The sequence below is a fragment of the Lithobates pipiens genome, unplaced genomic scaffold (genome assembly GCF_037356315.1).
Source record: "Lithobates pipiens isolate NorthernLeopardFrog02 unplaced genomic scaffold, aLitPip1_a1.2 Scaffold_18, whole genome shotgun sequence".
In the NCBI taxonomy this organism is placed as follows: Eukaryota; Metazoa; Chordata; class Amphibia; order Anura; family Ranidae; genus Lithobates; species Lithobates pipiens.
Genome location: NW_027507758.1, coordinates 168720172 through 168746537, shown reverse-complemented (window position 1 = coordinate 168746537; position 26366 = coordinate 168720172). Strand labels below are relative to the sequence as shown.

Genomic DNA, 26366 nt, shown 5'->3' with positions numbered 1-26366 from the left:
GCATGCTGGTATCAGAAAAGCATAAGTACAGTAGCTTAGCTAGGGCACTCAGAAGACACCATGCTCTGTTATGAGTAGGGTCATGCCGTTTTTGGTAACAGCCAGGCAGGAAGGCACCTAATCATAGGCAAAATCAATGTCAGGAGCAAACAGAGGTTGGCAGAGTGAATAGGTAAAATCATGGTCAGGAGTCCTGGCTGATGTCTGTAACAGAAATGAGCAGCACATTCAGGCAAGCAAGGACAGTCCAGAAGCAGGTCAGATAATGAAATCAGTATTAAACCAAAAGGAAACTTTTTATTATATTACAGCCTACCATTTCTTAGTTGTGATGACTGCATTCCTTTTCTTTTTTAGGTTTTCATTCTTCTATTAAATGTGAAAAGGTTCTATGCATTTTAGAAAGCTAAACACCAATTGCCAGCCCTGCACAAGAAAACATAGGTGCTACAAATAATAGTTTTTCCCTCTGAAAGAATGCTAATAATGTTTTATTTTGTGTGAAACTATCCAGTGAACCTACAGCTGTCATTACAGATACTTTACCTTTCATTACATGTGTTATGAAAAAAATGTGCGATTGTAATCTAAAGAACATGTTGCTAAGTAGAGGGTTTCATATGGGGAAATGACTCAATGGACCACTCTAGTAATGTACACTGTAAAAACACTTGTAGAATACACAAAAAGAGGGTGAAACACCTGCAGCACTACTGAGTATTTAGTGCTATTTAAAAGTAGCTGTGGTAATATAGTAGAAAGTTATGCAGTATAGATGGTCATACAAGCTTAATAAAAACCAAATGATTTCAAAAAAGTCAATCACAAAAGGTTGGAGTAGAAATATTAAAATCTTTTGGCATTTGGAACAGTAGTGATAACACCACGGGTTGGAAGAGCTGCTGTAGCAGTATGGAGGTCTCCTAGTCTGTGCAAAGACACAGGTAGGTTGTATGATATGAAGTTGGGAGGGGGTGGAGAGCGTAACTCTCACATATATCCCCTGGAAACCACATCTCTTACCCAGTTGAGATGCTTGCTAACCAGGTGTCCAAAAAAAGGCCCCCACTTTGCAAAATGGGGACATCCCTTACTGCTGAAGAGGACTTGTCTGCAGGTTTGCGGGCCGCAGGGTTTCTGATTAAACTGGGCACTTGGCTTGTGCCTGGAGGTTATAGCCTGGGCATAACAAGCTCCCCTTCTTTTATTTTGCACACTACCCCACTAGCCACCATCATTCCAGTTTAGGTCAGAATCACATGTCCCTGGTTCTGCAGCCTCCTGGAATACTTACAGCACATCTTACACACAAAGTGGCCAGAGGGTGGGCCTGGCGTGTCATTGATAGCCGACAGTTTTCACCTAGAAGAGGCAGACAGCTGGAACACCAGGATAGCAGCACAGGATTCTTGATCTGTCACCTGAACAGCGAAAAACCTACGAGGGGGTGAAGTAATGCTTTAAGGTGCTAATGGATAGTATAGCCCTCCATACCTAAATTGGTATCATGCACTTGTCTATAAATTGCATGCCACACAATAAGGACAAATTTATTTTCCCAAAAGCCCCATACACACTACCAGTTTTTCTGCTGAGTTTTTCCTTCAGATTTACCAAAACCATATAATATGAGGTCAAACCTTAGGAGTTTCACTGTGTATACAATCAGGCAGGCCCTTGCACTACATGGTTTTGGCAAACCTGAAGGAAAAAATCAGCAGAAAATCTGATAGTGTGTATGGGGCATAAGTCAAACGTTATTTTACGTTTTCATGACATCTTATAAAGCACATAGGCATGAACTAAAGAGGAACACTTTTGGTAAGTTGTAATAGGTTGTTTGATTAGTTTCATGAATTAGAAACTAGCACAATGTTAAGAATGATATAGATACTAAAGGCTTTTTTTACTGAATAAGGCCTCCTTTCCCAGTTGATGCCTGTTATGGGAAAACGCGCCGGGTGGAGCCACTTCTGTGACCTCTGCACGCACAAGCCAGCTGGCAAGGTCCGTGGTGGGGTCTGTTCATTATTCAATCCACTGTTTTTAAACATCATAACGGTAAGTGTGATTCTATGTCCAATATGTTGGAATGCGTTTACATACTACACTATTAAGTGCTTCCTTGTTCCTTTGCATGAGAAATATTAGGGACCCTTTTTTCCATATGCTGGGCTGAATACCCAATACTTGTTTGGATGAGCATAAGGCTCCATGCACACTGGAGCTCATAAACTGCAGTTTATTGGAGTTTGGGCGTTTTTTTTAAAAAGCCCATAAACTCCAATCTATGTTAGCCTATGTGTCCATGCACACATGGACGTTTTTTAGCTTTAATGAGCAGTGGAGTGTATGGGCTTTTTTCTGTACGCCAGAAATTCGCGTTCAAAGTGCAGTTTTTCACCACCAAAAAACAACAAACGCAGATAAACGCTCATAAAGGCGCGTTAGTGTTCGGCATTCTATTTTTACAATGCATTGTGGGAGTTTGGAATGCACTGTGGGATTTTTGGAGTTTCCTCTGTGTATTTTCATTGAAAACGCCCATAAACGGTAACGCTAATAAGCGCTTATAAACGCCAATACAAAACACTGTTAAAAGCACGTTTTTTAACCAGTGTTTTCTGCCAGCAATCTGGCATCCAGAAAAAGCTTTTTTGAGCTTCAGTGTGCATGGAGCCTAAGGCTGAACCCTCCATGGATGATATCCTACCCCTTCTGAGACAAACAGGAATGTGTGGAAACAAAAATCTGGTTTGATCTCTATAATCTGAGATCCAAAGTCTCTGGTAAGAGGCGTGAGTTGGTGTGGGGATGGTTTTGCACCCTGTTTGTTGATTTTTGCACATCCACATCACTGAGATATCTTTCATTATAATTGACTTTCATCACCTTGGATTACATGTTTATTTTTTATACTGACAGACTCTTTTCAAAATTGTCACATTATTTAAAGTTTAGATTATAATATATGCCTTTATTGATCATTTGTTTGGGAAGTGCACCTGGTCACTTTTCAAAAGTTACAAAGGATTGCAGAACAATTGTGACTGCATATTTCCAATTCAAAACTTCAAAAAGCTTATGCTCAGCAGCCTAGCATTGTGGGCTAGAGTTCCCTCCTCTAAAATATTTCACGTGTATAATGCTCAGTCATACTCTATACTTGGGCCATGCTAGGCTAGAGAGTGAATAAAAGTTTTGAACTGGGATATCTTTTTTTTTTTTTTTATGTTTATTCAGATTTTCAGAACTGGGATATCTTGATCAGTTCTTGCAACTGACAGTGAATGAACATCCTTGACAAATAATCTAAATATATATATATATATATATATATATATATATATATATATATATATATATATATATATAAAATCAGTTAGGTTATCCAGATATGCCTAAATTAAACAAGCTCCAAGTCAAACTATGGCAATGGAACCCTTTGGTATCCACAGCAGTCACGTGAAGAAAGATTTGAAGTGTCTGAACGGGGTGGAGAAAGATGAGATTTTATAGCAAATATGTTCAAATACAGGGCTTGGGAGTGGGACTCTAATATGTTTTGTTTTAAGAAGGGATTTCAGGGCATGTTGAATAAAAAGGTTTTGACATTGGATATCTTGACCAGTTCTTACAACTGACAGTGAACAAACACCCTTGACAGATGGTTTAAACACATTATATAGATCTAATCAGGTAAGTTATTCAGATATGCTCAATTGAACAAGCTCCAATTCAAACTACATTTTATTTCCCAAAAGGCAACGGAAACCTTCAGTCATGTGAATAAATATTTGATGTTTCATGAGGAATTACCACAGGAAATTTAGTTTTTAAACATTTTATTATCTAATGGACAAAATGAAACTGCAATCAAAACCATCTTCTTAAGTTTTTATTTCAGTAAATATCTTGTAAATAAAAGTTAACAATATAAAATAAAAACAAAAAAAGAGCTTGCCAGTGAAAATGAAAATTCTAATGTATTCTGTTGAAAAGAAGAAGAGCACCATTTACACAGAATTCTTAATAGCCATTGGCTGCTGTGCGAAATTCCTATATATAAAAAAAAAATCAAACTACTACCAATTCACACACTCACACAAAGAAAAAAAGTTTCACTATGGGTCAACCTTGCAAATATTGCTATAAAAATCATTTCATTCTTACTTTGGCAGAACCATAAAAGCGTTATTTTAACTTGACAAGCTAATTTTAATTGCAGTGTTTTTACACTGTTATATGAATCATCACCAACTCAAAGACTATATTGGGACTGATGGCATTAAACAAATACTTACATTTTTAATATACCTTCTACATCATTATTTTAGAGAAGGTTGCTAAAGTGCTGGTAATTTTTTTTGCGACTGCAAAAGATTGAAAATAAAAAGCATCCCTTTGGCACACAAAAATATTTTTACGATGATATTTTTAACCACAGAAAAATAAAAATGTGAAAGACAATGCAATTTAAGTATTAAATGGCCAGACCACCCAAAAGTAAGGTTTTATTTTTTTCAAAGTCATCTGTTGCAAAGAAATCCTAGTTTCTTGCTCCATCTTAGAACTTTGGAGTTCCTATCCCCCTTAATGGGGAGTCTTGCTTATCTGATCACATTCTCGGTAATACAATTATATTAGTTATCCAAGAGGACCAGGAGAGTAAAAAGACTTTATGAAGACTATGGCAGGTTTGCAGATTTTGTAACTAAAGCACACAGATCTCACCAGTGAAGTCTCCAAGAGAAATAAGTGGATGTTGGATAGTATGTCTCTACAGTACCTATTAAACCTAAAACACTGGTTTTGGGTGGATTAGCCATTTAAACTACATGAATAAAAATCAGTAGGACATACTGAGTGGTAGTATACTCAGTAGAGTGCTTTAATCTTTTTTGTCACCTGCTCCAGGGAAGCTTATACAATATTAGATCAGTCTTTTCCAAGCTGGTCTTTATGCACACAGAATGTGTACTTGTTATATTTTCTTAGGCACGCAGGTAAAGTAATGAATGGGATACTTTATAAACCTAATTATCACCTGTTAGAATGTATGGGAAATTAGTTGCACAATTTAGAAAACACTTAACCAGTGCATCCAAATGACCATATGAAAAAAAAATGATAATCACACTAAGCCCCTATGCAACATTATTACAAACATGATGCTTTAAAAGGATTGTTCATATTTTTCCTTATTAGTTTACCTTGGTGGGACATGCCTTCATAGAATAAAAATAATAACTTCAAAAGGTCAATTAAGGTATAATATTATAGTGTCCAAAGTGTGTTTGATTGACTTCTGCAATAGTGCATAATATATTTTTTGTTGTGCAATCTTTCCAAAGATGGCCATTGGCAGAACAAAGGCATTATATACAGAAAGTCTTGTTCAAGTTCTAAACTATGTGCAAAAATGTATCCATTAAAATGGAGCAACATTGGGTATTAATATCATAACCCAATGCTTCAAATTGAGGTTCTGAATATATTCCTGTTTATTTAACAGCACATTGGTAGATGTGCCTATTGGGCTAACAACCTATTAATGACACACCTTTCTTAGTGCTTACATTTTATGGCATTTATTTTACCTCTATTACCTAAAGCTTAGCCCCAAATAACTTAAACAATAAAAAAAACCTTTATTTAACTACCACAATAACAAATTGAGTATTATGTTTAGAGCTACAGCCATATACCACCCTCCATGTAACAGCAATATGTAGATTTTTGTTAGAACTTTTTTGAGTCCTACACACAGATGCTGTTGCTGAATCACTTCAAGCTGGGAAGATCATGACGGGTTCATATATCCTTCTTCTGAGGGGGATTCAGCTTCCTCATGCCTTGTATTCGAGACAAAAGCTGACTAATAAATTCCTGAAAAGCAAAATCAAGTAAATCAAATAGAACCCAAGATCATATACAATAAACCAATACCTTGCATATCCTACTAGTGGTAATATGAAACAAGAAATATTTCAGACGCCATCAAAAAAGTCAAAATTTGAGTATCTGAAAGGGGTGGGGAAAGATGAGATTTTATAGCAAATATGTTCCAATACAGGGCTTGGGAGTGGGAAACATATGGGGAAATTATTCAATGGACCACTCTAGTAATTTACATAGTAAAAACACATGCAGAATACACAAAAAGGACACCTCAGCACTACTGAGTATTTAGTTGGCCATACAAGCTTAATAAAAATCAACTGAATCCAAAAAGTCAATCACAAAAGGTTGGAGTAAAAAATCCTAAAACCTTTCGGCATTTGGCACAATTGTGTTAACTTCTCGGATTGGAAGAGTTTCCAGAGCAGCATAGAGGTCTCCTAGTCTGTGCAAAGACACAGGTAGGTTGTATGATATGAAATTAAGAGTATGAGGAGGGCATAATTCTCGCATGTGTCCCCTGGAAATCACATCATCTTTTATCCAGACTAGATGCTTCCTAACCAAGGTCAACAAACGTTTCCTACTTTGCAAAATCCCTTCGTACTGAAGAGGACTTGTCTGCAGGTTTGGGGGGGCACAGCGTTTCTGGTTAAACTGGGCACTTGGTTTGTGCCTGGGCATGGGGGTTATAGCCTGGGGGTAAAAACCTCCTCTTCTTTTATTTTTCACATTGCCCCACGCGCCGCCATCATTCCAGACTAGGTCAGAATCCTATGCTCCTAGTCCTGCAGCCTCCTGGGATACTTAGATCACATCTCCCAAGAGGCACAGAATCAGGCACACAAAGTGGGCAGAAAGTAGGCCTGGTGCGTCATTGGTAGCTGACTGCTTTCGTCCAGAAGAGGCAGCCAGCTGGAAGACCAGGATAGCAGCGCAGGATCCTTGATCTGTCACCTGAACAGTGGAAAAACCTACCAGGGGTCAGGTAATGTTTTAAGGTGTTAATGGATAGTATAGCTTTCCATACCTAAATTGGTATCATGCACTTGTCTATAAATTGCATGACACACAATAAATAAGGAAACAGTTCCTTGTGCAAAGTCAAACTTTATATTACGATTTCATGACATCTTATAATATAAAGCACAAAGACATTAAGTAAAAAGAAACACTTTTGTTAAGTTTTGATAGGTTGTATGATTAGTTTCATTCATTTGAAACTAGCACAATGTTAAGAATGATATATCGGTAAGTACTAAAGGCTTTTTTTATTGAATGAGGCTGTATATGCTTTGCCTGTGTTTCAGCATTCACATACCCCCACATACAACTGCTGATGTCAATTATAAGATCATCCTCCCCACTAACTTGCATTGCTGTTATCAAGAAATGCAGGACAAAAGGATTTCAAGACAATTGTGACCGCACATTACCAATTCAAAACTTCAAAAAGCTTATGCTCAGCAGCCTAGCATGGTGTGCAGGAGTTCCCTCCTCTAATATCTTTCACTTGTATAATGCTTAGTCATACTCTATACTTGGGCCATGCTAGGCTACAGAAAGTGAATAAAAGTTTTGAAATGGGATATCTTGACAGTGAACAGACATCCTTGACAAATGGTTTAAACATTTTAATATATATAATATAAATATTATAATTATAACGTCTCCTTCGCGGGCCCCGCCTACCTGGAGACACGCTCGAAATGAGCGGACTTTCCTCCGCAAGTGTGGGCGAGTCCGTTCATTTCAAAAGTAGGGCGGATAGTACGGTGGACTAAGTACGTCGTATTAGTCCGCTGAAAAAGTGCCGTGTGTGGGCAAGTAGCCCATTCGGAAAGTCTGACGGACAGTCTGACGGGAAGTCCGCCAGACTAAGTCCATCGGACAGATGGCTACGTGTGTACGTGGCTTTAGGAATTACCATGTGAGTGATTCAAATGTACCTAAACCCCAAACAAAATTTTTTATATTGCTGCTTGCCAGTCCTTATATGTCGTTTCTGCATTTATTCTCTCTTTTTCTTCCAGTTTCTGCCCTCTTTATTTTCACAGCCAACATAAACTATAAATATTAAATTAAACAACTAGACACCTGGACACTCAAATATCTCATTCCAGGTCAGACTTGCCGGCATCAAGCTCACAAAGTACAATACACATTATTACAAGTATAACTTTGTCAAAGTGTTGTGGTCAGATGAGACCAAAATCAAACTCTTTGGCATCAACTCAGCTCGTCGTGTTTGGAGGAGGAGGAATGCTGCCTATGACCCCAAGAACACCATCCTCACCATCAAACTGAGGTTGAGACAGTATGAGTTGGGGGTGTTATTCTGCTAAGGGGACAAGACAACTTCACCACATCAGGAAGATCGATGGGGCCCATGTACCGTCAAATCTTGGGTGAGAACCAGCTTCCTTCAGCCAGGGCAATGTAAATGGGTTGTGGATGGGTATTCCAGCATTACATTGACCCAAAACACACAGCCAAGGCAACAAAGAAGTGGCTCAAAAAGAAGCACATTAAGGCCCTGAAGTGGCTTTGCCAGTTTCCAGACCATAATCCCATAGAAAATATGTGGAGTGAGCTGAAGGTTCAAGTTACCAAACTTCAGCCTCGAAACCTTAATGACTTGGAGAGGATCTGCAAAGAGGAGTGGGACAAAATTCCTCCCGAGATGTGTGCAAACCTGGTGGCCAACTACAAGAAATGTCTGACCTCTGCGACTGCCAACAAGGGTCTTGCCACCAAGAACTAAGTCATGTTTTGTGAAGGGGTCAAATACTTATTTCGCTCATTAAGATGCAAATCAATTTATAACTTTTATGAAATGCGTTTTTCTGGATATTTTTGTTGTCATTCTGTCTCTCACTGTTAACATAAACCTACCATTAAAATTACAGACTGATTATTTGTTAGTGGGCAAAAGTACATAATTAGTAGGGGATCAAGTCTTTTTTTTCTCACTGTAAATGCTTGTAGCTCACCCAAATGCTAGGGCCCATAGTCAGTAAACAAGAGGCTAACATTCAGTCCCCTCCAAAAGGTGAGATTGTCACACCTGGTAATCCTGTAATACACTGCCACCTAACCTGGACAACAACAACATATATCGGCCTTTGTTCATCTCCATTACATGAGGGATGGTGAGATTAGTAGTTTTCAAAAGATAGATACGATTTTTGTTTGCTTTCATTTCAGCTAAAAGGTTGTTACACCATATTTCTTGCAAGAGCTACAGGAATTTTCTGTACTTGATGAAAAAAAATGTAACTTCAAAAAATGAAAACTAATGCAGCCACCACATCTAGTGACCAGTGAGCTAAATATATCATTTTTATTCTTGGGTTTAATGTTATCCTATAAAGTAATGGCCCGTTTATAAGTGGGCCACTACTCAGAGGAAGTTAGGGACTGCACCCATGTCATTTAGCAGCATGTGTCTCTTCTCCCAGGTCTCCCAGGAGCTGCAGATTGGGACATAGTGGGAGACTTTTCATATTAACAAGCAGGTAATCACCTGCTTGTTAATATAAGTTTTGGCCGAGTGGGAGACCTGGGATAATAGACACAGGCTAACTGCCTCCACCCTGTCAAAGGTAAGACTGCAAGGGAGGCAAAGATTGGAAGGGGCACTGTTTGGTTAAAGAGGAACGGGGGGCCATGACTGCAATTGCCACTGTGATGGAGGAGGGGGGACAGGACTGCAAGGAGGACTGTGATGGGGAGGGGTGAAGGACCATGACTGCAAGGGGCACTGTGATGGGGGGACATGACTGCATGGAGGACTGTGATGGGGGGAACCATGACTGCAAGGGGCACTGTGATGGGGGGGGGGGAACCATGACTGCAAGAGGCACTGTGATGGAGAGGCCCATAACTACAAGGGGCACAGTGATGGGTGGGGCTAATGACTGCAAGGGGCACTGTGATGGGGGCACTATGACTGCAAGGGGCACTGTGATGGGGGGCTCTATGACCTCAAGGGGCACTGTGATGGGGGTCCTATGACTGCAAGGGGCACAGTGATGGGGGGACATGACTGCAAGGGGCACAGTGATGGGGGGACATGACTGCAAGGAGGACTGTGATGGGGGAAACCATGACTGCAAGGGGCACTGTGATGGGGAGGAGGGGACCATGACGGCAAGGAGCACTGTGATGGGGAGGGGGGACCATGAATGCAAGGGGCACTGTGATGGGCGGGGCTAATGACTGTAATGCCGCGTACACACGTAGCCAACTATCCGGCAGACTTAGTCTGACGTACTTCCCGCCGGACTTTCCGAACGAGCTACTTACCCACACACGGCACTTTTTCAGCGGGCTAATACGGCGCACTTAGTCCGCTGGACTATCCGCCGTACTTTTGAAATGAACGGACTCGCCCACACACGCGGAGAAAAGTCCGCTCATTTTGAGCACGTCTCCAGGCAGCCGGGACCAGCGAAGGAGGCGTCGCTGGCCCCGTCACCTGGTATGGACTTGAAGGGGAACCCCTACGCTGAAAAATCAGCGTGGGGGTCCCCCTCTAGGTCCACATCAGACCCTTGTCCGAACACGCTACCCGGCCGGCCAGGAAAGGGGATGAGGACGAGCGAGCGCCCCCCCTCCTGATCCGTACCAGGCGCGTGCCCTCAACATGGCACAAAGCACCTTGTCCCCATGTTGATGAGGACAAGGGCCTCTTCCCGACAACCCTGGCCGTTGGTTGTCGGGGTCTGCGGGCGGGGGGCTTATCGGAATCCGGGAGCCCCCTTTAATAAGGGGGCCCCCCGGATACCGGCCCCCACCCTATGTGAATGAGTATGGGGTACAATGTACCCCTACCCATTCACCTGTGGAAAAAAGTAAAAATAAAACACAACACACAAGGGTTAAAATAGTTTATTGCACAGCTCCGGGGGTCTTCTGTCCGTCTTCGGGGGTCTTCTCGCCGGACTCCTCCGCTATCTTCTGCTAGCTCTTTTACTAGCGGAGGAGCCCGGCTTTCATCTTCGCCACCGCCCTCTTCTTCCGACTTCGGGGGTCTTGTCCCCCTCTTCGGTTCTTCTTGCCGGGCCACCGCGCCTTCTTCTAGCTCTTTTACAGGCGGTGGCCCAGTCTTCTGTCGCCGCCTTCTGTTCTTCTCTTCTTCTCTTCAGATGTTGCCTCGTCGCTGCCTCCGCTCACAATGGCAGGGACATGGCACGCAGCGACTTATATAGGGACATCACTGGATGTTGTCCCCGCCCGTTATGATGTCACAGTCCCAGCATCCTCTGGGACTGTGACATCATAATGGGCGGGGACATCATCCGGCGATGTCCCTATATAAGTCGCAGCGCGCCGAGTCCCCGTTATTGTGAGCGTAGAGAGCGACAGGGCAACATCTGAAGAGAAGAGAAGAACAGAAGACGGCAACAGCGGCGACAGAAGACCTGGCAAAAAGAACCGAAGAGGGGGACAAGACCCCAGAAGAGGGGTACAAGACCCCCAAAGTCGGAAGAAGAGGGCGGCGGCGAAGAAGAAAGCTGGGCTCCTCCGCTAGTAAAAGAGCTAGCAGAAAATAGCGGAGGAGTCCGGCGAGAAGACCCCCGAAGACGGACAGAAGACCCCCGGAGCTGTGCAATAAACTATTTTAACCCTTGTGTGTTGTGTTTTATTTTTACTTTTTTCATTGTACCCTCCTTTGCTGGCCCCGGCTACCTGGACACGCGCTCAAAATGAGCGGACTTTTCTCCGCGCGGGAAAAGTCCGCTCATTTCAAAAGTACGGCGGACTAGCACACACACGGCTGTACTGTCCGCCGAAAAGCGAGTCCGGCGGACAGATTGAAGTGCAAAAATACTTTTAGTCCGTCAAACTTTTGGGTAAAAAAAGTCCACCAGAGGCTACACACGGGCGGATTGTCCGGCGGACTTGAGTTTGCCGGACTTTTCCACTGGATTGTTTGATCGTGTGTACGCGGCATAAGGGGCACTATGATGGGGGGAAAAAATATAAAGAATTGAGCTAAACCCGTGTCACAAAATAATTAAATCATGTGAAAAATTCCCCAGTAATTGTCATCAAATAAGGAATGCAACAAATTACAAAAGTGATTAAAACATATGAGTGCTGTGAGTATATGATACAAACAAATATATACATAAAAAAATCCTCACACAGTGTTTACTAACATCAATGATAACAAGTCCATGTGTGTTAAATAAAACTCCAGCACCCGTGCAAGAATCAAGGAACACCAGCAAAAAAACAAATTGATATTGCAAATTAAATATAGTCCATCCGTGAGTGAGAAATCTTCATAAATATGTGCTGTATCCGATCCACCACCAAGGATGTAAAGATTTACTTCTTACCAGATGTCTATGACCCCTCGTTACAGAGGGCCACAGAAAGCCTGTATTAATAATGAATCTTCTCCTAGATCGCCAAACGATCTCACAGATCTCTATTGCTCAGCCTCCAAATTATGAGCAAACCACTCGGCACTCTCCAGTCCGCTTTTCATTAACTCAAAAGATAATCGATATGTGGCCACGGCATGAAAAGATAAAGAGCTCCAATAGTGAAAAACCCACGAGTGGTTTGCCCATAATTTGGAGGCTAAGCAATAAAGAGATCTGTGAGATCGTTTGGCGATCTAGGAGAAGATTCATTATTAATACAGGCTTTCTGTGACCCTCTGTAACAGGGGGATCATAGACATCTGGTAAGAAGTAAATCTTTACATCCTCGGTGGTGGATCGGATACAGCACATATTTATGAAGATTTCTCACTCACGGATGGACTATATTTAATTTGCAATATCAATTCGTTTTTTTGCTGGTGTTTGATTCTTGCAGGGGTGCTGGTGTTTTATTTAACACACATGGACTTGTTATCATTGATGTTGGTTAACACTATGTGAGGATTTTTTTACATATATATTTATATTTATTTGTATCATATACTCACAGCACTCATATGTTTTAATCACTTTTGTAATTTGTTGCATTCCTTATTTGATGACAATTACTGGGGAATTTTTCACATGATTTAATTATTTTGTGACACGGGTTTAGCGCAATTCTTTATATTTTTTCGTTTGCTTTTACTGTAGAATATGTTGTACAGCAGAATTGCAGCTTCTCATAGATCTCCATAGGAGATCTATTTTTTCAGATATCTTTTTGCAGTCCGGTGCAATTTTTCCGTAGCAGTTTCTTTTCTTTTATAAACTGTGATGAGGGGGGGGGCATGACTGCAAGGGGCATAGTGATGGGTGGGGCTAATGACTGCAAGGGGCACTGTGATGGGGGGCCCTATGACTGCAAGGGGCACAGTAATGGGGGAAGCCATGACTGCAAGAAGCACTGTAATTGGGGAAGCTGTGATTGTTAGGGGCACTGTACTGTAATCATTTATATCACAGTGGCCCTTTACAATGCAGTTTAACCACTTGAGACCCGCGCTATAGCCGAATGACGGCTACAGCGCGGACCTCCTTTGCCGGGACTACGTCTATTGACATCGCCCCGTGCACGAGCGGCCTGCGCGCCCCCTGAGGGGCGCGTGCGGCGCGCTCTGTGATCGGCGAGTCTATGAGACTCGCCTGATCACCGATCCGAGCAAGGGGTCGATCCCGACCCCTTATCACATGATCAGCTGTCAGCCAATGACAGCTGATCATGTGATACAACGGAGCCGGTAATCGGCTATTATTCCTCCTCGCGCTGACAGCGCGAGGAGAAAAAAAAAAGAGCCGATCACCGGCGGCCGTGATCGGGACATCAGTCCCGATCACGGCCAGCCCTCCCAGGGCCCACCTGCCTCCTGCCAGTGCCACCTCATTAAAAAATAAGTGCCCCCGTCAGTGCCACCCAGCAGTGCCCACAGTGCCACCCAGCAGTGCCACCCAGCAGTGCCCACAGTGCCACCCAGCAGTGCCCACAATCTGCCTCAACAAAGGTGCTGCACCCCAGTGCCACATATCCGTGCCCATCAGTGTCATCTACCAGTGCCCATCAGTGCCGCCCATCAGTGCCCAGCAGTGCCACCTATCAGAGCCACCTATCAGAGCCCATCAGTCCCATCTATCAGTGCCCCTTAGTGCCACCCATCCATGCCACCCATCCGTGCCATCTTATCTGTGCCCATCAGTGCCACCTTATCTGTGCCTATTAGTGCCGCCTTAACTATGCCTATCAGTGCCCACCAGTGCAGCCTACCCACCAGTGCAGCCTATCAGTGCCCACCAATGCAGCCTATCAGTGCCCACCAATGCAGCCTATCAGTGCCCACCAGTACAGCCTACCAGTGCCGTCTCATCAGCACACTTCAATGAAGGAGAAAAATTACCTGTTTGCAAAAAACAAACTATTAAACATGATTTTTTTTTGCATCTTTTTTTGTTTGTTTAGCAAAAAATAAAACTCCCAGCTGTAATTAAATACTACCAAAAGAAAGCTCTATTTGTGGGAAAAAAAATAATTAAAATGTCATTTGGGTACAGTGTTGTATGGCCGCGCAATTGTCATTCAAAGCGCATCAGTCTGAAATTGGTCTGGGCAGGAGGGGGGTTTAAGTGCCCAGTAAGCAAGTGGTTAAAAGGGGGAACTGTGATGTAAAGGGGGACTGTGGACACCAATATAAAAGGGGAGTTGTGAGACTCTGTGCACCCCCCCCCCCCCCCGGTCCCTGGAAAAATTGGCTACACAAAAAGCAGTCCCTGGTGCCAAAAAGTTGGGGACCGCTGCTATAAAGTATATCTACAGACAAAACCTGTTTTTTATTTCTCATATGGTAGATTCCCCTGTATTCATTTTCTGTTGACACAGCGGGAACTGAGAGATATCTCACCAAAATGTGGTAAAGTGTGCATTGCACATGGTTGAGGGCATTTGCAAGGTTTCTCCAATCACTTGAATATGTTGGATAGTTTTCCTGCGGGTGCAAAGGAAACCATCATGACCGCAGCATGTAGACACCCTCGTTTGCTGCCATTGCAGCTCAAGGGGGGCAGACGGAGGGCACTAAAAAGTGCAACAAGTGTACCGAGTTAAAGATTTTAGAATTTTTGTTATGACAACTTTTTGGGATATTCCCTCAGCATCCACTCAGCGTTCATCTTTCAAATGAAGGCAGAAGACTAGTTATTCTGGGCAGCTGCTCTAGGTTTCAGATGCATGAACTCGGGACTATAGTAATTAAGAGCTTTTCTTTTGATAGTGCTTTTAAAACCATTATGATTTTAGGTGTGCCAGCTTTATGAAGTTACTATCTAAAGCTGTTAGGAATGCATTCTTTATATCTTATATCTATATATTCCTGTGTTGCAAGATGGGTTTGTGTTTTATCACTTTTGATAACAGAGTTGCACTGTAAACTGAATTTTTCTAGTTCTTTTCCGTGAGCTCCTTCACATTCCACTATATAAATAGAAACAGAGGTGATAAACACAAGTGGTTCTACGTATATTGTGTTTAACATCTTGTCTACCAAAGTATGTTTAGAATCCTCCTGGTAAACAAGAAGTAAAATGAAGCTGCTAAACAGTTTTTTTTTGTTTGTTTAGTTGGCTTTGGTCTATCAGAACTACCCCAACAGTGGTTCCTGAGCCAACTTCTACCTCCTCTGGGAAGCCTACGACCATGGGGTAAATACTGTCAGGATGGCAAGAGGGAGTATATCAAGGAAATGCATGTCCAGATCTGCTCTGCAATCAATAGGCCTGGAAGTGCTCAGCTCTGAGCATTTCCAAGTTCAGAGTTCTCAGAATCCCGGCTGAAATGTGGCCAATCAAGCAAAGTCCTGCTGCAGCAGAAGGCAGAGGAGACATTAGGGGTCTAATAGACCCTTGAGGTCTCCATAAAGAGAACCTTTCACCTGTCAATGCCAACACATAGGGGCCTTATTGGCCCCTGTGTGATAGCAATAAAGTTAAATGAAAAAAAAGAGTGTTAAAAACTGTAAATCGCAAAAAGAAAAAAAAGAAGGAAAAGCAACCCTGTTAGCTCTGAGCACGTAAACGATTATGCAACACATATTAGGTGTCCCTGCTAACATTGGAGTAAGAGCCATAATACTAGGGTCGGTTAACCCAAACTTGATGACTTTTGAGGGCTTTTAACTCTAAAGCCGCGTACACACGGGCGGACTGTCTGTCCAACTTAGTCCGCTGAAACACATTTCAGCGGACAGTCCGCTCGTGTGTGGGCTTCAGCGGACTTTTTCAGCGGACAGTCTGGCGGACTAAGTCTTTTTCGGAATTTCCGTAATATTGTCCGTCCATCTTTGGTTTCAGCGGACAGTCCGCTCGTGAGTAGGCAAGTTGGACGGACTAAGTATGGCGCATGCTCAGAAAGCATTTACACGGCCGAAGGTTGCATTGCAGTGTATTGGACGTCGTATTTCTAGTCCCGTCGTACGTGCTGTACACGTCATTGCGCAAGCTTTCAACGGACTGTCTGTTCATCGTGTGTGGTCAAGTCCGTTCATTCAAAAGTAGGACGGACTGTCTGTCGGATTGTCTGACGGACTTAGTTGGCCAGACAGTCCGCCCGTGTGTACGCGGCTTAACGTTTCTCTGCACATGGTTTAAAAATAAGTTTAGGCCTGAAGGCTACTTAAAACCCCCCAAACAGTTTATATTTTCTGAAAGCAGACACCCTGCAGAATGAAATAGTGGTAGCTCCAACTTTTTATGTCGCATGATATTTTTTGCAGCACTTTAGTAAGCACAAATTTCGTTAGTTTTAGGGCACACAAATGCAAAATACTTTTTGGGGGAAAATATAAATTCAAAGTTGTTCTGAATAAAAGTATACAAAACGTGTCAAGCTTTAAAATCATGCACACCCATGAAACCGCAACAATCTTTGATACCCTAAATTTTGCATAGGGGACTTCTTAAAAAGCCCCCAAGTTGGGGTTCACATATGTGCAGCCACGGCTCCCAGCATGGGGTCCGGTGCATTGCCGTTCACTGGTTCAGGTGTGACTCAGGTCCAAATTTTTGTCTGAATCCTCACCTGAACTGGACCCAAATGCGCACAAGATCCTTTTGGAATGTGGATTGTGGCTTGTGCCCCCCCCCCCCCCCCCCCCCCCGGACCTGTGTGAGCTGGCTCCACTGAGAATCGGTCACACTCAAGGTCATCAGTCTAGTGTTAACTATGAATAATGGCCGTACAATTATTGCTCTCACTCTGGCATGCGCAGCAATATTTTTGTCTGGCGGAAGGGATGGCAGTTTAAGTGCATTTTTTTTTTTTTTTTACTTCTTTTTCAATAAAGTTTAGTTTTCATCAAATAAAGAACAAAAAGTCCCCTTTTTTTGACAGCTTCTCTTTGGTGTACAGTGTAGCTAATGGAGTGCAGGGGGGAAAGGAAGGGAGGAGAAGACTATTGCTGGGATATGTGTAAGCAATCGGACGGCTGTACAGCTGCCTGATCGCTTCCATCTGACAACCTACAGTTGGGAGTGTGTCTAAAATTCCTCACTGCTGCCGTTGTATGGCATATGTCGATGGCAATGACAAGGATTAAAGCATCTACTGTAGTTTTTTGCCATTTCGTGGTTGCACACAATTTTAGGGCTTGACATCTTTGATTATTATTTACTCAATGCAACCTCATCTTCTATAATTTGGCAACAATTCGTTATATATATTCTGTCTGTGTACAATAAAATAAATTTTAGTATTTTTTCTACTGAAAATATAGACTTGATAAACAGTTGTTCAACCATCATTTGACATAAATTTGCAACTGCCATCATTTTATTTTACAGCGCCTCTGCTTTTACAAAACATGTAATCGTTTGGGGGATTTTGATAATTTTCTAACAAAAAATGCAGATGGAAAAATGCTTTAAATTTACACTAGTAGAGGTTAAAGTGGATGTAAACCCAATTCGTGAAATTTGAGCTGGGCACATATATCTGCAGTGTTTTCTTATCTCTCTCCAAAGCACTGTGCCAGGGGCTTTCTCCTGCTCTGTTCTTCTGTTATCAGCATGATAACTTCTGACAAGTTCTCCGACACATGATAAAACCAGCCTGAATTTTGTGTCAGATTTTTCACTCCCTTTTTCATGTAGCTCTGCTGTCTTCAGCTTTATATACTGTTTAGAAAGTGCACATAGTTTTAGATTGTTAAAGCGGGAGTCCGCCGGGACTCCGCGTTTTTTTTTTTTTTTAAAAGCCAGCAGCTACAAATACTGCAGCTGCTGACTTTTAAAATAGTGACACTTACCTGTCCAGCGCGCCCGCGATGTCGGCACCCGAAGCCGATCTCTAGATCGTCTGTCGAGTGCTGCCGCCGCCATCTTGGGTATGGGAATCAGGAAATGGAGCCTTTCGGCTTCATTTCCCGGTTCCCTACTGCGCATGCGCGAATCGCGCTGCGCAATAAGGACGGTCCCCCCTGCCTCTGGGATCTGTGTGTTTCCCAGCAGGCAGCGGGACACTTGCGGAAAGGGGCGTAATCTACGCCCCTTTCCGCAGAGAGCTATCCCAGAAGTGGGTGCAGAATACCTGTACTGTACAGGTATCTGCACCCCCTCCCCCCTGAAAGGTGCCAATTGTGGCGCCGGAGGGGGGGAGGTTTCCGATGAGCGGAGGTCCACTTTAGGGTGGACCTCTGCTTTAATTTTCTCATTCAGCAGTAGCAGTGCAGTTTTGGATTGCAACAGGAGACAGCTGATTGGAGGAAAAGCACACACCCCCTCCAGATAGGCAGAGACTTTCAGAGCTGTCCTGTGAGTAGACCAGCTCTGAAAGTCTCTGCCTATCTTGAGGGGTGTGTGTGCTTTTCCTCCAATCAGCTGTCTCCCGGTGTAATCCAAAACTGCACTGCTACTGCTGAATGAGGAAGTGAAAAATCTAACATGATGTGCACATTCTAAATAGTATATAAAGCCGAAAACAGCAGATATACATGTAAAACGTATGTAGGGAGATTTGTCTCATCTCTGTGTATCATTTGAGGTTGTTTACTTCACTAGGTATATGTGAGGGTTTACATCCACTTTAAGAACACATGCTATGTACACAACGTAACCATAAGTTTAAGTTATTTTCTGCAATGTGTTTGGGTTAGAGTAACAAACTGCATAATGTTCTGTAATCCAATGTGGTCTGTATATCACACACTGGCCATGAAAAATAATAACAATTTGCTCAACTCAATCTAAGGATAATTTTATGGACTTTTATTGACAGTTATAGCTCCAGTATTTTTGCAGCCTAGGGTTTAAATATTAGAAGCCACAAACAGTTGTTAATACTTAATAAAACTTTATTTTTTTAATTAGGAACAAATATCAAACATGTTTTATTCAACTGAAAGGAAGTGTTAGGATACAATTATGAAAGCTGTCATTGCTGGCTTTGTTTTTAAAGATGCAGGCTCCAAGACAGTCATGTAATTCTGGATTTGCTGCTTAAAGAGTCACTAATCATAAATAATGCAGCCAGTGAAACTAAAGCCTGGTACACATGATAATTATCAGACAAATGACCGTCCATTTAAAATTTTTGCATGCAAGTCTCATATTAAAAACAAATAGGTTACTAGAGTTATGAAAATTCTCGTGAGACTAAGAGTAATGCCCCATACACACGATTGGATTTTCTGACAACAAAACCATGGATTTTTTTCCGAAGGATGTTGGCTCAAACTTGTCTTGCATATATGCGGTCACACAAATATTGGGCAAAAATTCCGAGCGTGAGAACGCAGTGACGTACAACGCATACGATGAGCCGAGAAAAAAGGAAGTTCAAAAGCCAGTGTGGATCCTTCTGTGTGATTCAGAGCATGTGTGAACTTTTGTGCGACGGACTTGTGTACACGCGAACGGACTTTCCGACAAGTTTTGTTGTCAGAAAATTTGCGAACCTGCTCTCAAACATTTGTGCGTGGAAATTCCGACAGCAAATGTTCGATGAAGCATACACATGGTCAGACTTTCTGAGAAAAAGCTCACATGGAACATTTCCCGTCGGAAAATCTGATCCTGTGTACGCGGCTTAAGAATACAACTTCCAGCGATGATGTAATGTAATATATTGTATTGTATTCTTTCATTTCTGAGCATGTGCAGTCCTAGTCATTCAATTTTTTTACAGATGAATACTGTACTGTTTAAACGAAATTCATTTTTTCTGTTATCTTATGAGAAAAATGTTCGTGTTTATTGCTTCAGATAATTTAGCATGAACTGTCATGATCAGCTCTCAAAAGATGTGGACTATCAGATTTTTGGCGTGATCGCTCCAAAAATGTTTTTTTTTTTTTCCAATTTTCTCATTGTGTGTACCATTCTTTAGACTTCATCTGCATACTTTGTACAGGTCAGTCATTCACCAGATAGTGAAAGAACGATAAGGATGACAGCATCAGAATTTACACATTTAAAGCAAACCAGCAGTGTAAAGCTCCCATATGTCTATCCTGACAGATTTCCGCAGTTTAAGGCCCCATGCACACTGGATGTTAAAATAATATAAAAACGTCAGTACCTTTGCAGTGAGTTTTTCAACTTCTTTCAACTTTTTTCAAAGTTTTTGCAATAGCGTTTTTTTTTTTTAAAGAATTTTTTTTTCTTCAATGAATCAAAAACGTTAAAAACCACTGGTGTGGTTTTTGAGCATTTATCAGTGTTTATCAGCGTTAGAGCACTTTTACAGCTGAAAACCATCTCTCAGAACCCACTAGTTTGGAGTTTTTTTTAATGCTCAAAAACGCCACTGCCCAAAACTGCTGATAAAAGCATATGTGTGTATAGACACATAGGATAACATTAGGCACCTTCTAGTGGCAGGAACTCAGTGCTCCTTGTGGCTGCCAAACTGCTTCCTATAAGCTGGCAATACATGGATCGAAAATCGGCCTGTTCAGCAGGTACCAGCCGAATTTCCACGTGTGTCCACTGTGGTTGAACAGATGTCGATCTACAGATCGACTTCTGTTCAACTGCCCTGCTGGTATCTTTTTGCTTAATCAGCACTGCAGCCAATTGGCTGCAGCACTGATCTGTGTATTCTGACAGTGGGGGAGTCTCACTGCTGTCAGAATGCAATGACACAATAGGGAGGATTCTCCTATACACGTTAAATGTGTGGATGGGGAAATCGGGACAGTTTATTTTGTTCAACCAGCTGGTTGAAAGAAAAAAATGTGACCCACATGTGGCCAGCTTAAGGAATCAGGACACATCATCCTAGTTTTTTCTGGTCTCCATACAGAAAGGCATATCTTTGGGTAGGGTGGCTGTTTACTCCTGTTCAACAGCATTCATTGAATAGCAGGGATGCACCAATACAAGTACTCATACTTGTGAAAATGCTCCTGATACCGAAACCGATACTTTGTGGTGCAATTTGCATCCATAAAAAATTAATGGATATAAATTTCTCGGCAAATTGAACATACTATTTGAACAGGAATGTAGTGTCCCCACTGCTACTGTGTGTGTGTGTGTGTGTGTGTGTGTGAACCCAGTAAAGAAAGCGGAGGGCCATGTAGTGCAATAATAGGTAGTTTGTTAAAATGTTGTAACAACTCACAAAGTAAATATCTAGTCAAATCCATATCTGTAGTGTCCCCGTTCTGCCTAGGATAGCAAACCATGGACACTGGAGGTGCTCACAGGGCTGGAGGAGATGCCTGGTGGTCCACCCTAAGCTGACATCACTTCTGCCCTATACCCACAGGAGCCAGAACTTCAAATCGCAAATCACATGTGATTCTTTGCAGTGCCAGTTGCACCCATTCATTTTGTGTGGATGCAAATCGCACTGTAAAGTATCAGTACTCGGTATTGGCGAGTACTTGACCGAAAGTATCAGTACTCGTACTCTCCAATAAAAATAAAAAAACGGTATTGATGCATCCCTACTGAATATGGTCAGCCCTTAAAAGAAATGCCCAACAGATTAAAAAACAAAAACAAAAAAAAAACAAATATGTTAATGTCCTCTTTTTTTACCCTTATTGACAATTGTTAATAACCCACTGTTTCCCCTAGGTATAGAACAGTCAAGGTGTTTTGTCTAAAGGATTACTTCATCCAAGGGATGGCTTCACTCACATACACTAGTTTCTGACCCCATGCAATTTCCCACCTATGCAACATCAGAAAGTGCCCAACACAGAATATTTCCACTATCCTCAACTCCAACATTGGATCACATGCCGTGGAAAGTTCCCATATACAAATATTGGCCTTTGTACATGTACATTTGCATTTCTCTTATGCACCCTAAGCTAAATGCACTCAGCTATTTCATTTGTTCAGAAAAGGGAGCGGGATCTCACTGAACCTTGAGCTGGAGGACTGGGGTAAAATCTGGACAGTACATAGACCCCAGAAGAACCCCCAAAATGTTTTTCGGGTATAAGGTAACTTTTGCTAATCTATAGTGCAATAGAGGTCATTAGGAAAATGCCCCGTATAGTGTTGGTCAGTGGGAAGAATTCCTCCTTACAGTGATGGTTGGAATGCCACCTTTACAGATAGCTAAACAGATTATTGGTATTGTGGCACTGGCTCTGCCAAGTGGCAAAAGACCTGGAACCATGAAGGAACTTCAGATGGAAAGTTGATTAGCCATAGCTCAAGAAACCTCTAGCAACTTCTGGAGGAAATCTGGTGTCCCATGGAATTATGGTTGAGAAAGGCTCACATAGATGTTGACAGAGTTAAAAAGAAATTGTATAGTCAGGTTGTAAAGTGTACTGCATTATGAGCTTTAAGAAGACCCTAAAACATTAGTGAAACTCCAGACACCACACATTTTGTTAAAGCGGAAGTAAACCCATCCATAAAATTGTTTGATTTCCGGCATGTGCCGGAAATGTAACACACTCATTGGTTGTGCTCTGAACCAAACTGTCAAACCATCCAATGGCTGGTGTCTAAACTGATCATGTGCAGCATCATGGCAGTTGTAGATTAAAACAGAGGCAAAGGTGGCAGCTTCCTTGGCTGAAAATGATGGGAGGGTTTACTTCCACTTTAAGTAAACTATTTGTAATAAAGATATGTAATATGCAAAACACCAGGCTATTTAAGGATGGTGTATTTCACTCTGCTCTCACTGTGTAAAAAAAAGAAAATCAGTATTACATTTTCAAATGACACAATTGCCAATAGTCAGCATGTTAGGCATCACTGATTTAGGCTGTCAGAAATACACTATTATAGCAGTAAATCACTTCTGTAGCAAAGGAATAAAGTAGAAATCTATTCAATTCAAACACGTCAGATGAGAAAAAAGTGATGGGACTACGTGTACATGTGACTTCATTTCTTTCCCTGTGCCCTTGACTTGGTTATCTAAAGGTCCTGTACTGACCACCTTTCTACCCGCTGTCACTCCTGAAACCTGAACATGAAAAAAACGCTCCTAAGATCAAAAAATGTTTCTAAACAGATGAATGGGCAGCAAAGGATTTAATAGGTTAAAGTGCCCTGCATAGTACTTTAGACAAATGCCCTCTTCCACATCCCCTGTAACTCTAAAGCAAGTGGGCACTTCAAAGACTAAACCACGTGTATATTGTAATGATGTGACTATGTGATACTATTATTTACAGTTCAAATGTCTGAGAAAAAGACACTTACCTCTGTTGGTTTGTAGCATCCTACTAATGATTCCTAAAAGTAATACAATAGACACTTTTAATACTAGTATATAATAAAACATAAAGGAGTTCACATACATACTGTATTATTAAAAATAACAATCAGAAAATACTGTATGTCTACATCCTGAGAAAAAATAAAAGTTACCAGTGTCAATTTAGGCTATTTTTGTGCTGACTGATACAAAATAAATGGGATAACCCTATATGGTGGAGTGTCACAGTCTATCGTGACATGGTAAAAAAATAACACAAAAAGTGGATGCAGGTAATTAGCTATTCAATTCTAAAATGTATGGCTAAAATTTTGTTTTGCCTTTATTATGCCTTTAAGGACTCCTACACACTAGTGGTTGGGGGTTAAAAATACAGGAGGCTGAGCTATGTTTTTACCACCCTCCAACCTCTACCCCATTTAGCTTCTGAGGCAGTGGCCAGAGGTGTACACGGCTGTGATGCTTTGGTTCGTGGTCATGGCAGGAATTATACCCCTGTCACTTTTGGTAGGCGCTGAGTGCAATCCACTCAAGTGCCTCCTCACCTACCTGTCAAATCCAAACGAAGATCACTTTTCAGAGATCAAAGCAAGTGTGAACAAACCCTAAAGTATATTTTTTTGGCAAAAGTATTTGGCTAAAGGAAAGGGGGATCCCACAGTTATGGTACAGACATAATTACAATGGCTCAAGTTTAACCATTGTAACTATGTAAAAATTTCTATGCCTAAACTTGAGTTTTTGGGCGAGTAGGAATTGTGGGCAAAATCAGAGCAATTCTACCTGCAATTTCAAATCGTGGCAAAAACATGCAACGCGTGTTCGGGTGCAATTCATCTTGAATGGTACCCAAAACGTGGCGTGACTTTGCAGCAACTGTCATGTAACAAAATTCACAAGAATAACAGCAAAATGTGCGCGCGTTCCTTGGCATGACAAACGCGCAGTCAAGTAAATGGGCTGCCCTATGTGCGACATGTAGAAACGAGTGTGAATCACACTTTTAAAAAATCGTGAAAGGTAACCCGTGTTTCTGCTACACAGCAAATGGGGCAAGTCAAATACTCAGAAACACTGCTTGAACAGCAGAATTGGTAGTACTACTAGCTAGAGAAGAATTGTTTATATAAACATATTCTAGGATATGTCCCTCCAACTCTCTGTTAGAGCCGGTTTACACAGGGGCGACTCAGATCCGACTTCAGGTCGCTCCTAGTCGCCTCAAGTTGGACAACATGTACAAATCAATGTAAGTGAATGAGAGCCGTCTTAATGCACACTACTGAAGTCGCTCCGACTTCAGAAAAGGTTCCTGTACTACTTCGATCCAACTTGTAGGCGACCTTCATTGAAATCAACGGGCACCGGTCGCCTACAAGTTGGATCGAAGTAGTACAGGATCCGTCTATACGGAGGCGACTCTCACAGAATTATCAGCTCTCAAGAGGGAACTCCACGCCAATTTTTTTTCATAAACTTGGGTTCCCTCTCCGAGAGCATACCAGGCCCTTAGGTCTGGTATGGATTCTAAGGGGTACCCCCTACGCCGAAAAAACTGCGTGGGGGTCCCCCCAGATCCATACCAGACCCTTATCTGAGCACGCTACCCGGCCGGCCAGGAAAGGGGGTGGGGACGAGCGAGCGCCCCCTCCTGAGCCGTACCAGGCCGCGTGCCCTCAACATGGGGGGGTGGCGCGGCCCCCACCCCAAAGCACCTGGTCCCCATGTTGATGAGGACAAGGGGCTCTTCCTGACCTTCCTCTTCCTCCTATATTCCTCTTACCTTATTAAAGGGGGCTCCCGGATTCGGATAAGCCCCCCGCCAGCAGACCCCAACAACCAACGGCCAGGGTTGTCGGGAAGAGGCCCTTGTCCTCATCAACATGGGGACAAGGTGCTTTGGGGTAGGGGGGCCTCGTACGGCTCAGGAGGTGGGGGGGTGCGCTCGCTCATCCCCACCCCCTTTCCTGGCCAGCCGGGTAGCGTGCTCGGATAAGGGTCTGGTATGGATCTGGGGGGACCCCCACACCGTTTTTTTCGACGTAGGGGGTTCCCCTTAGAATCCATACCAGACCTAAGGGCCTGGTATGCTCTCGGAGGGGGAACCCATGCCATTTTCTTTTTAAATTTGGCATGGAGTTCCCCCTTCAGAGCTCATTCTCCGATTGGCCACGGCAAAAGTCGCCTGGCCTGGGGCGACTTAAAGTAGTGTTGTAAGTCGCCCCAAGCCGTGCCCAAGTCGTGTCCAAGTTGTCTCCAAAAGTCGCATTGAAAGTCGTGTCGCCCCTGTGTGAACTGGCTCTTAAGGTTTCTTGGAAACGGCAAATTCTGGATGCAAAACTTTTCATCATTATGTTAAAGCCCGGCACAGATGTACCTAAATTAATCTGGTTCAGTAGAAACCAGCCAGATTTTGGGATGTGTGTCTTCCTATCTGTTGAACAGAAGCCAGTCTACGAACCGGCTTCTACTGAACGGTCTTGATGGAAAACCAGCATTTGGCTGAAGGGGTTGATATGAGTATTCCGAATACAAACAGCTCAGTGGGAAAGATCCTTACATCACACATCGTTGTGTTGATGTGGGCATCTTTTAGTTTTTTTTCCATTCAACCCACTGTGCCTAACAAAAAAACCTGAACGTTTATACTCGGCTCAACATATCTTCAGCTAACTAACCTGGAGCAAAGAAAACTATTGCAGCATAGATATTAAACATTCTACATACATTTTACATACTATTCTTTGTTCTGCATCTTTTATATATCTATATACACTATATTACCAAAAGTATTGGGATGCCTACCTTTACATGAACTTTAACGGAATCCCAGTCTTTGCCCT

At 42.5% G+C, this 26366-nt stretch overlaps 1 protein-coding gene across 1 annotated transcript in view; it reads right to left on the bottom strand.

Moving 5' to 3' along the window:
• Window positions 1-3883: 3883 nt before the first annotated feature.
• The window catches only part of PPP1R14C (protein phosphatase 1 regulatory inhibitor subunit 14C), a 149336-nt gene continuing 126853 nt past the window's right edge, over window positions 3884-26366 (bottom strand). Inside the window, exons 3-4 of the mRNA XM_077486363.1 lie at window positions 23508-23540; window positions 3884-5889 (exon numbers count right to left, since the gene is read on the bottom strand). Coding sequence (XP_077342489.1) covers window positions 5815-5889; window positions 23508-23540 — 108 coding nt within the window. The 3' untranslated portion in view covers window positions 3884-5814. The remainder of the gene's footprint in view (window positions 5890-23507; window positions 23541-26366) is intronic.